The 12237-nt window shown below is 42.0% G+C and overlaps 1 protein-coding gene across 1 annotated transcript in view; it reads left to right on the top strand.

The window, feature by feature from the left end:
* The window catches only part of adamts6 (ADAM metallopeptidase with thrombospondin type 1 motif, 6), a 47232-nt gene that overhangs the window by 21998 nt on the left and 12997 nt on the right, over positions 1-12237 (top strand). Inside the window, exons 13-19 of the mRNA XM_026296606.1 lie at positions 430-575; positions 2867-2930; positions 6008-6110; positions 7293-7426; positions 8963-9086; positions 9791-9871; positions 11853-12016. Of these exons, the coding sequence (XP_026152391.1) occupies positions 430-575; positions 2867-2930; positions 6008-6110; positions 7293-7426; positions 8963-9086; positions 9791-9871; positions 11853-12016 (816 nt within the window). The remainder of the gene's footprint in view (positions 1-429; positions 576-2866; positions 2931-6007; positions 6111-7292; positions 7427-8962; positions 9087-9790; positions 9872-11852; positions 12017-12237) is intronic.

Below are 12237 nucleotides of genomic sequence, written 5' to 3'. Positions count from 1 at the left end.
ACTAATGAGATTCTACATGTTAATGAGTCAGTTTTCATAAGACAAATGTGTTATTTCTTTTTTAAAATGTTGCATTAATTTATGCAAAGAAAGCAAATAAGCACATTTCCAAAAACAAAGTGAATGGACATGGAAACAGGAACGAACTGGAAAATGACAGGTAGGAGAGAGGAAATAACAGGACTAACGCGGAAATGAAATTATAGGGTGAGTAATAGTGTAATCACAAGTTAGGCAGATGGAGGGACTCAGGTTTTGCTTCCTCTACATTTCACTGTGTCCGTATTTACAGTGAGATAAAAACTGTTGTGTTCTGTGTTAAGTTGCATGTCACTTTGTGTAATCCTCAATGCGTCTCAGTGTTTTTCGCTGCATAATAACCAACGTTTCCTACTCTTTCTCTGTGGGTTTCTGCTCCTCCCCGGCCAGTGGTGCTACCAGGGGGAGTGTGTTGCGTTCGGTACGTGGCCTCACAGTGTGGACGGAGGCTGGGGGCCCTGGTCGTTGTGGGGGGAGTGCAGCAGGACCTGTGGGGGCGGTGTTTCCTCCTCCATGAGGCACTGTGACACCCCAGCGTAAGTAGGCAAAGTAAGCCACAGCAAGCTGAACACACACATCCAGGTCCTGCCTACAGGTGTGTGTGTGTGTGTGTGTGTGTGTGTGTGTGTGTGTGTGTGTGTTATATCTGAATGGGAGCAGAGATAATAATTAGACTGAAGCCAACTGGCAGAGAAACATTTACAGGGTGAGAAAAAAAGCAACCTTAGTATCTTGTGCTTCAAGGCTCAGTGTGATGACTGTTCCTCAGTAAAACATTTATTCCTTTATGACTGACTTGCATTTTAGCTTTTGACTGTTAAGGCGTTTTAACTTAATTTAACTCAGTGGGAACAAACCAATTGGGCCCAATCAGAAGGAATGTTCAATGGGAACGAGAGATGGTGTAAACTGTTAATTTGTTCAATAGGAAAATATTGTTTATATCATTTCTCTCGTTTGAATAAATAGATTCTTAGACTCTTTCTGCACGTCCAACCCACGTGGGGGGAACATTAGGTGCTGGACGAGTGTCCAGGAGGGACAAAAACATGGCAGCACCAAAACATAACTGGCCTGTGGCTGATATGACATTTTTATTGGAGACCTTCAAAGATTTAAGGGTTGTTGAACGACTTGATGGTCTAAAGGCTCCAAACAACAGTTCAAGTGTATTGTAATATGCATTTTATAGAACAATCAGGAAGATGTAATAATTTCTACAGAGTCAGATTTCAGAACTTCTGAGAAGTCTTGCAAATTGAAATTTAGCTTTCTGCTTGTGATTTCTGCATGCATTATCATCTCTAAAGCAGCCATAATTAGTATCTGTATAATGATGTATCAAATGACAGTATGTAAATATTATATGACGATATGACACTGAGGTGTGGCTTCTATTGATCAATCTACAGGGAATTAACAGCTAAATCTGCAGCTCCCTCATCTCAGACTTTACTGTTCTGATTCACTGCAGCAGGAAACAGCTGTTTCCAGAGGTGCAGCTGTAAAAAAAAGTGGAGCATTTAGCAGCTAAAGAGCCAGAGATTTCCCTCAGGAGGTGGTGGAGACCAAACCCAGAGCTCAAACTGAGGGAACTCTGGGCTGACACAGACACTGCTCCACATGGATCAGCGTGTTTTGTGTCTGCTTCATGTGTAAATAAAAATCTGCTAAACAAACTTTCCATGACACCTGAAAAGGTGATGACAGTGACATGTTTACAACTTTCTGTTGCCCTCAATTGGCAAAAAATCCATTATTGCAGGTTTGAAGGAACTGGCTCAACACATTCAGTGTGCTGTCACCCTGCCCAACCACAATAAGAATTTTTTAATTTACACAAAAGGGATAGAAAAAGAAAGAAACATCCCAAATGGCATCTGCCAATCAAGTCTAAAACACCATATCTCACTCTTTTTAATCCTTTAAGGACCATTAACCTCAAATTTCCAGCTGTTGTTCTTGGAGCCATAACTGGTTGTGGCTTCAGTTTGGTATTTGCTGCCTGGTCAGTCACATGTGCAGTTAGTTAAGACACTAATGTAGATTATTGAGCTGTGTTTTGTCTTGAGGCCTCCTGTGTGTCCTCACTAGACAAGTTACAGTCCAGTGCGTCCTAGTCTGGGATCTTTATGAATTGTTTTGTTTTGTGCTTCACCTGACGTCAAACACGTCATGGGACATGAGAACGAGCCAGGTTGAAGCAGACGGGGAGGTGGAGAAGGCACCGGTATAATGTGAAACACCTGTGTAAGGTGATCGCTGCTGCTCAGGCATCAGTGCACAGAAGAGAAAACCCAGCCAGACCAGCCTCTAACCCATTCATTACCCAGCCTGTCTCACAGTTTCTTGCAGTGAAGTGGCCATGGAGGAAAGGGAGGCTAAAGAAGATAAGAAGAAAGACAGAGCTGCTAAGGAAAGGAAAACAAACCCTTCAGAGAAGTGGTAGATGTGCAGTGAAGAGCAGACGAGGAAACAGAGCGAGTAGAGAATCGTTCTGGGGTTACAGACCTCAGTCTCTTTCCAAACTCTAAATGTCATGTCACACTTAAAGAGCTCTTAGAGCAGCTTGGATTTCATGAATGAACCACTGTGCACACACACACACGCACACACACACACTCAGCAAAGCAGCAAATGTAGACACACAAACACACTTTGTCTTCTGGCAGACACTTTTGAGTCCTGTTTCATGACCCATCATTGCCAAAAAACCTCTGATATACTCACTGCATCGCAAAGACTGGCTCTCTGAATAATCTGTGATTTTAATTATAGTGTTTGATGTTATTTTCACTGTTTAACTCAGTTCTCTTGTGTTTCTCAGCCCATCTGGAGGAGGAAAGTACTGTCTTGGAGAGAGGAAACGCTACAGATCCTGCAACATTGATGTGAGTTTTAACACATTTTCAAATGTATATGATCACATATTATGAATATCAGCTTCCTGACCCACACAGATGGTCTGTGATAAATACAAATAGCAGATGCTGATAAATCAGCTTCGCCCCTTTTAAATATTTAACATACAGTAGGCTGTTAGCTGGTTAATGCTGAACCAGCACCTTTACTGGTATTACTGGTATACTGGTACTGTCGCCTTGATGGGGGCTCTGTTCTGGGATAGTTGGTCTGTTGATGCACTCTGACCTGGGGTGGAGTTGGCCTGTCACAACCTGACAGCTGACGTCTCTCCTGCTGAACATGTTATCTTAGGAAAGGCTTTACATGCAGGTCGCAGATCGGCTTCAGCATCACAGCGACTCTAAGCTTTCTGACATGTTTCCTTCCTGGAACGCAGGACAGACGAGGATAAAAACGGACAGGCGGTGATTCAATATCACCCTGGTGTCTTTGTCACTTCATAGTTCATATATTGTTTGTGACATTTCACTTGAGTCAGTGATGATGACAGTTTCAGAGTATTTCATGAAAAGTAATTCACAGAACCTTATTCTGAGGTCTGGAGCAATGCTTTAAACAAATATTTAACATGGCTGCAAGTCGAGATCTCTGTTCAACTATTTCTAGGTGGCCTTTTTTTCACTAGGTGAAAATTGAAATAGTTTGGGCCCTGGTGGACATTTAACCACAAGTCTTAAAAATAACAGGCTGAGAGCAAGCACTGAGTGTTTTCTTTGGAAAACAAACAACATCCCTAACTGCTATTTCATCACAGACCACACCTTGCCCAGAGAAATGTGTCTGTGAGTGTGTGTGAGCACCAGGCAAAGATAAAGTGACACACACACGCACGCACGCACGCACGCACGCACGCACGCACGCACGCACACACACACACACACACACACACACACACACACACACACACACACACACACACACACACACACACACACACACACACACACACACACACACACACACACACGATGTATATGATTCCAGGTATTTTTACAGTCTCCTCAGGTCAGATGTCATTTAGTAACGACTCCTCCCTCCCTGTTGCTACTACGATCGTCTTGTGGGAAGTTGCTTTATATGTTTATTAGCACAATGCTAAGCTAATACAAAATACTATTGAAGAAGGATATAAGGTCATCTTAAGGTCACTGCATGCAGCGGTTCCCTGCTCTGTCTATAAAGCTGGGAGACCTGTGGACTCGATGAACCAGACTAAGACTCTACAGATGCTACAGGCTTGTACTTACTGAGCTAAATGCTAACATGCTCATAGTGACAGTGCAAACATACTGATGTTTTGCAGATATAATGTTGACCATGTTCATCATCTTTGTCATTAGCGTCCTAACATTTGCTAGTAGGCAGTAAACAAAAGGCCGATGGAAGCGTTGCTAGTTTTGCAGGTATTCTGGACATAAACCAAAGTCCTGGACAAATTAAAACCACATGATGCAGCCAGAGGAAAGGTCAGAGGGTCATTGAAGTTACCATGAAATCCAGCCAATAGTTTGAAGCCTTTATGTTTAAAATTACTCAGGAGAATAAAACTGGAGTCTGAGGATATTTCTCAGCAGCCTGGTGTTGTCACAAAAATATAAGGTCTACAGGTGCTGAGTCAATTAATTACTTAAAGTTTTAATTTATGTTGATTCCATTAATCATGTGAGGCTTTTTTAAAAGATGAAACACCAAACATGCTCTGGTTCCAGTTAATTAAACATGGAGTCGCTGCTTTTCTCTGTGGGTGACTTCACCTTGGACTCAGACCTGTTTTTGTGATTTGTAACTGTTCTGACATTTTATACACTGAACTATTAACTAAACACTCATCAACAGGTTAATCTTTAGTAATGCACCATTACCAGTGCAATCCTCTTTTTCTCGCCCTTCGAACACGTGTTGGCACATGTAAACCTCCGCTGGCCCCGTGTTGTCATTTCAGCACACACTTGGAATAATATTATTCTGTCTCTTCTGACTCAATCTGCATGTTTGATGTGCGAGTTTAAAGCTGCTTTATTGGCAAAACAATTGAGCGCTAATGAAAGTGGCTGGGCCGCCCTGAGGTCTGCTCCAACATGGAACATGTTCAGCATGTGAAATACTGCTTTGACCTGAGAGCTTTTATTCGTCCTGGGGGGACAGTGTTTTGGGGTTTCTAAGGACCTTTTCACACCAATAAAGTGTTTTTTTTCCCCTACTTTTTTTTTAACCACCTCTTGTTGGAGCAGCATCCACACACCGTGCGGTGCCATCCCAGATAAGTCTGCACAGAACCAGAGCCAGCACCTGGTCCGCACCAGCCTGAGCTGTGCTGGGTTTCTACCTCCTCTGGTGGGGTTTATGTTTCTAATTACGAGGCCAAAGAAGTGCTTCATTATCCATCATAAACCCACGCATGAAAACAGAGCAATCTCCCCAAACTCAAAACACACTGTTCTCAATTAGGAATTCCAAGAAACGAGTCTGTTTTAGTGCCTGAAAATAAAACATGACATCTTATACAGAGTTTGTCCAGTTGTTAATAATGATGTTGTCTATGCAAATAAAAACTTCCCAGAATAAAAAAGTCTTTGCAGATAATTCACTCATTTAAATGGTAACAGCATGTTAGTCTACATGTCAGGATCTTAAAGGAGCACACGAGTGTGTTTTCAAGACGTAGCCCCTTAACTACAAATCACGTATGTGTTTGTGTAGTTTTAATGCACAGTACAGATTCCAGTTGCTTCAGTCATCCACTGGTTTATATTCAATTCCATATGATATGAGAATCAGTTTAATCTGCCTAATATTCACTGTGATAGATGACAAGTCAAACCAGCTCTTTTCTTTTTGGTGCAAAAACAAACAACACTGCTTCAAGGCACCGTCTCATCTACAAACGTTAACATAATGGACACCAGCTCTTTATGCAGCTCTTTCTAATTTTTGTTTGACTACTGGTGAAGCATGCAACAGCAAGGAAAAAAAAGACATGCGAGGCAAATGAGTCTTCAATCATCCCAGATGCAGAAATATTTAATACATTTCTTTTTTGCAGGCTTGCCCTGCAGGATCACGTGACTTCCGAGAGAAGCAGTGTGCCGACTTCGATAACATGCCTTTCCGTGGGAAGTACTACAACTGGAAGCCTTACACTGGTGGTGAGTTCAGGACCAGGATGCACCAGCTATTTTTAAATCCACTGATAGGTCTCTGTGCAGGGTTAAGTCTGAAGCCAGTGAGTTACTAAATTAGACTTAAAGAAAATCTTAGTCACAAATACTTAAAACACACAATCATATAAACAAAAGAGTCACTGAGGCTTAATGTGTATTTTCCATTTTAGGTCTTTTTTATTTACCAGGAAATATCTGGTTATACTAAACTGCTGTAACCAATCCTAGTCCAATAGTCATATTCTGATGTTTTTATCATTTAAAAGTTCTGATTATGTTTAAACATTTTGATTGAATGTCAGGTCAAATCTAAAATCTAAACAGGTGATATGCAACAAGCTCACCTGAGTGTAACTATTCTCTATATGCAAACTCGTGTGTGCATCAAGTCGGTGCAGCCAGAATATTTTATACATCTACTTTTATTTATTTTTTTAAGTGCAGTGCTGTAAAAGCTTCCAGGCCGGTCTGTTTTGTGTAACCAGTTAACACCAACAGTGTGAAAGCTTCTTTCATGGGTTTTTTCAGATTCCTATACACTGCGATGTGTTCAAAGACCTTTCTGCATCTGCTACATGTCCACCCTGGATTTTACATTTGGTCAATAATCTCCCAGGAAGACTGCAGCTCATTCTTTGGTCTATTTAGTCTCCTTGTGTCATTCTGCCCTTGATGTCTGGAGATCATGGAAAATCTCCACTTAACTAAAACACAAATAACTCAAAGTAAAAGTGATAAAAGTCCAAAGCATGTAAACACAGCTTTTATTTTCCCTCCAAGATGGAAAAGCTTAAGTTAGATCTCTTTTATCACAGGGGTCTGTTTTGTCAAATCCATCACCTCCTGACTCACGGCGCTCTGTGGGCTGGGAGCCGTCACGTAAAAACAGCAGATAACCTGTGTGTGGATGTCGGCGTGATTGTTGTTGGCAGCCGGCTCCTTCTCTGCTGGTGTCAGTGTTACGATGACGTCAGGGTCGGGGGTTTAGATCTGAGCACCGCTGACTTTCCTCCACATGATTATTATTGTCAACAAGGCCGAACGAGATCCTGGAGCTGGCTGCTGGTTCAACACTGGTGTTTGATAGTGCCTATCGGGGTTCGGGTCACGTTGTGTGTTTCCTGTGTGCAGGCTGAACTGTAGGTGTGTGTATCTGGTGTGTTGCAGGTGGTGTTAAACCCTGTGCGCTGAACTGTTTGGCAGAGGGCTACAACTTCTACACCGAGCGCTCGCCTGCTGTCATAGATGGCACCCGGTGCCAGGTGGACTCTCTGGACATTTGCATCAATGGAGAGTGTAAGGTAAGCAAGAATCAGGCTGTACATAAACCACTGTACATGAGTGCACTCTGGGTTTTTCCTCTGCACTTATGGATAATTAGTGATAGTTGGCATTACCCCAAATGGAACATGACATGTCTGTCAGATGCAATAGAAAAAAAAAAAAAAAAAGAAGCATCTCCTGGCCTGGAATAAAAGAAGGAGCGCCGAGAAGGATTGTTCTGCAATAAATAAAACATTAAAAATTTGTTTTGATTGAATAATTATTTAAAAGGGAAAATAATATTTTATTGAAAAGAGCTGGCAGTGGGCGTGGCCTTTCTTTTTGACCAACAAAAATCATTTTGTGCAGTTTGTGTGCAGATGAGGGTTTTTCTGTATTTTCTGAGATGCAGCTGAAATAACTTTGATTCTTCGCTTTAAGTATTTGCTTTGACTTCCACCTGACCGTACAGTTTGGCATGAGTATGCAGCGTCTGCACCACAACACTGCTCAGATTCGAGTATAAAAACACAACATGATTTGTGTTTTAATGGGAAGAGGTGGAATATTCCCTACCAAAGCAGCACTACAGGTTTATTTCCAGTCTGAATCCAGCGGCTGGCACTCTGGCTTCATTGCCACACTATGATAAATCTCTGTAACGCCGTCTGCCTGGCGAGTGTTCAGAAACACTCAAAACGGCCGTGCACATGTGCTGGAGAAACAGTGCTTATCACACAGACTAGAACAGTGTCAAAAAATCATTCCCTAGTTACTATAAAGCAGCAGTTTATTAGGTACAGCTCAACCTTCCTGCAGTGGATCATCTCTTCTGTCTCTGCATTATACAGAGAGTTTGTTATTTAGTCACCAAATCTGCCAAAATGACATGTTTGCTTAATATATTTCACTAGATCAAACCATACACCGTGTGGGCTTAATATGCAGAAATATACACATGCCCTTAGTTAGTCCATGTACTGCCCTGTTGCTACATTTAAATTGGGGAAAAAACAAAGTGCAGTTCTTACTTTAATCAAAATCTGCTGAGTTTCCTCTGTGAAGCTCCCAGGCATTAGCAATCAAGCAATGATGAGGCAGTTAATACAAACAGAGCACAGATAAAGGTTTAATGGGCTCCACATGGCCTCCATATTAAATTTTATTTGCAGCCAACAAATTTTTGTCTGTTACAGTGGATAGTTTATTAAACACTCAGAGTCCATCATTTTTATGGGCTCTCATCCTAAATAATAAAATCCTGCAAAGCAACGAGCAGTTACAGCTGTAAATGCTGGAATCAATAGACAATTAATAGATGGATTCTGTTACCTTCAGACAGAGCAAGGCTAGCTGCTTCCAAGTGGTTCCAGTCTTTGATGCTAAGCTAAGCTACGGGCATGAGAGTTCTCATAAATGTATTTCCAAAAGTGTTCCTTTGAAATCTGTCTATAGGGGATGTGGAATAAACAGATCCTCTTACAGCACAACGATGAAAAAACAAACAAAAACAACTAAATCCTGATGTCATTTTTCAGCATCCATTTAAAACAATGCTCACTCTCTTTCTCAAGCACGTGGGCTGCGACAACATCTTAGGGTCGGACGCTAAAGAAGATCGATGCCGTGTGTGTGGAGGGGATGGCAGCACCTGCGAGGCCACAGAAGGACTCTTCAACGGGTCTCTGCCCAGAGGAGGTAAAACATCTCTGACTGCAGACATGCCGTTCACTATAACAGCTTCAGTTTTAACAGCAGCTTTCAAGGCTTGTATGATTCACTGAGTGCGAAAAGAAGGAGCAGACACGGTGTGTTTTAGTTTGATGACCACATGACAAACTTAAAGCCACCGGAGAAGACTGTGAAGAAAACAAAATAACTCACTGTCCTTTTTGGCAAAGCAGCTTCTGTCCAAAATCCAACACATCCCTGAAGCCAGGAAGATAATCTTTCATGGAAATGTGCCTTTTTCACCTTTGTCACTCATCAACACAGCATATGTTCTTGGCCATTTAGAATTATGTTGTCAGAATATAAATCAAAACGTAGTATTTTTCCTATTAATTACATCATGGAGTGAAGAACTCAGGAGGGGAGACAGGGTCCTGGTGTTGGCTGTAGCCTGAGGTCATCTATAGACACCAGGAGAGACAAAACATATTTCTCCTTCTATGGTTTGACTAGTAAACCATCTAAAAATACTACGTGCATGTGTGGGGGACTGTTTTGTCCTCCTGCGCTGTCCTTCTTTGGTGATTTGGAATTGAAACTATACGTACTCCAACCTTATATGATATGTGGCTTTCTGTCTCCTCGGTGTAAAATGCGTCACACACAAATGAAAACTGGGCGGGTGGAGTGTGAGAAATACCACGTTAACGATGCCTGTCCTTGTCTTTCAGGCTACATGGAGGTGGTTCAGATCCCAAAAGGATCCGTTCACATTGAGATTAAAGAAGTTGCCATTTCCAAGAACTATATCGGTGAGTGATGGCCGTGAAATGATTAAATGATTAATAATTGGACTAAAAGGCACTTTCATGAGCTTTACGATCACTAGCAATGTAAGAAGCTGGATGGATGTCGTTATCAGTCATGGGGATGAAACGTCTCCACACCTATTGGATCGACTGACACTCACTTTGCATCAGACATTCATGTTCCCTTCAGCTCTGGTTTATGACCAAATACTGTGTCTGCAAAGCTAAACATCTATAGTTAAAGGAATAATCCAAAGATGATCGTTTAATACAACAAAGCCCTTTATATGGTCAACAACAGCAGAATTCCCATAAGCTCCCAGGGTAAAAAATCCTACAACACCCAGGATGCATTGCACCCGGTGCGCCTTAAAGTCCCATTCATTGTAGTTTGTTTAAGGAAGGTTTTAGTCATCATGGTGTCCAGGTTGGAGCTCCACTGGAATTTCTGCTTTTTCCATTGTTTTTGGAAGAGTTTCCAAAGAGCTGTGCACACAGGCCACACAGAGGAAAGATCACTGTTGTGTACTGAGACAAACACCACACAGCTGGCATACAGGAGGCAGGCTTTACATTACTATTATGCTAAAGTTAGCATTTAGCTTTAAACTCCACTGACAGAGCTGCATCAATCCATCATTCACAGCAGACCTGGTAATTCACTACAATGTGATGAACTGACAGTTTGCAACAGCAACTCGTTTCATATTTTCTGTTCAATTCTGTGTCCAGCACATTTCCAGAGATTTCCTTGTGCCTTTGTCAACATCAAATGAGACAATGCCATCGTTTAATCTCCTGTTGCCTGATGTGAAGCCACAAATCGTCTGTGAAAAGAAAAACCCCTGAATCTGCACGCTGACGGCCGTCCTGGCACCACACTCATCCACTCTGTTCCAGACTAAACAAAAACTATTTGCAACACTGGCAGCATCAGAACCAAAACAACCAACAACCGGATTCAATTAAGCCGGTCCTGTGTCTTTTCATTAACGCGAGAAGGACAAGTGACAGTGTGTTGAATTTATAGCGGATGATGGTGTTGATGGAAGGCTTAAGTTACACTTTGAACCGCAGAGCTACGTCAGATTTATAGGGTCGTGGTGACAGCTGCCTGGTCCACCAGGATTATGAAGGATATGATGTCTATATATCAAAGTTTAAAGAGAGCAATTTGGGCTATTGTGCTGGACGAGATTTTCTCTTCTTCCACGCAATTTTTACCTTTGCTATGAATTTCATCTGTGACCCTGATGGTAAACACACTAGTTTTCTCTGTGTATCACTGAGTTCTTGCTATTTAGGTCAGTACGGTTTGCATTTTTTAGGTTTTATTAAAGCATAAACTAAGTGAGACAATACATAAATAGAGTAGTGGTGAAGACTTGTATAAACTGCACTTTTCAAAATACCACAATCAAAATGCTCACAATCAGTGCCAGATGTGCTGAAAATGAATTTATTGAGAAGAGGACTGTGATATGGTTAAAGAGGAGTAAACTATTGTTCGTCTAAACTGCGTAAACGCTGCAGAGGGGAATCTGGAGAGTACGAGCCAAAGAGAGAATAGCGAGCGGTTGGATTGTTTCTCCTCAATTTGGCCCCATTTCAATGCAGAGAAAGTGGATATTTTCAGATCTGTTGTGCTTGGAGACCAGCTTTTGTTTTGACAACCAGACAGAGCGGTATTCATGAGGTTCGTCCAGACTTTCACCTGAAGTGTGTTTTCTTTCTCTTCCTAAATTAGACATATGTATGTGTCGGCGCACGTGAATGTCGTCCTGTACAGCGTGTGTATGTTTCTGCTCAGTCTGTCTGCTCAGGGGTAGAAAGCATTCGGTGACATTAGGGAGGCTGAAAAGTGGTGATGATGAAGCATCACGCCAAATGACGGCCTCCACCTGCCGCCTCAGCTACCCCTCCTGTCTGCTTTGATTTCAGCTTCCTGTATTTCTAAGTATTTCTGCTTTGTGTGTTTGCTTAGCTTTGAAATCTGAAGCGGATGATTATTACATCAACGGAGCATGGACCATCGACTGGCCCAGGAAGTTTGACATCGCAGGGACGACCTTCCACTACAAGAGACCCTCTGATGAACCGGAGTCTTTAGAGGCTCTGGGAGCTACCACTGAAACCCTGACTGTCATGGTAATATAACATTTTTTTTGTTGGTCACCTGGCACTATAAAAACCACTGAATTTGTGAAAAACTGCAAAGTGGGACAAAGCCCCACTGTGGATTCAACGTTCCTCAACACAGTTTTTAATGAACTTGTTTCTCCTACATATTTTCCATCAGTTTAGCGGCTGGTGTAAATCCTACAGTACCCATAGGCTCCAGCCATTTCTTCTGTGCAGATGTTAGAGAC

Source organism: Mastacembelus armatus, chromosome 12, assembly GCF_900324485.2.
Source record: "Mastacembelus armatus chromosome 12, fMasArm1.2, whole genome shotgun sequence".
Taxonomy (NCBI): Eukaryota; Metazoa; Chordata; class Actinopteri; order Synbranchiformes; family Mastacembelidae; genus Mastacembelus; species Mastacembelus armatus.
The sequence above is the reverse complement of the archived record's forward strand: the minus strand, read 5'-3'. Positions and strand labels throughout refer to the sequence as shown.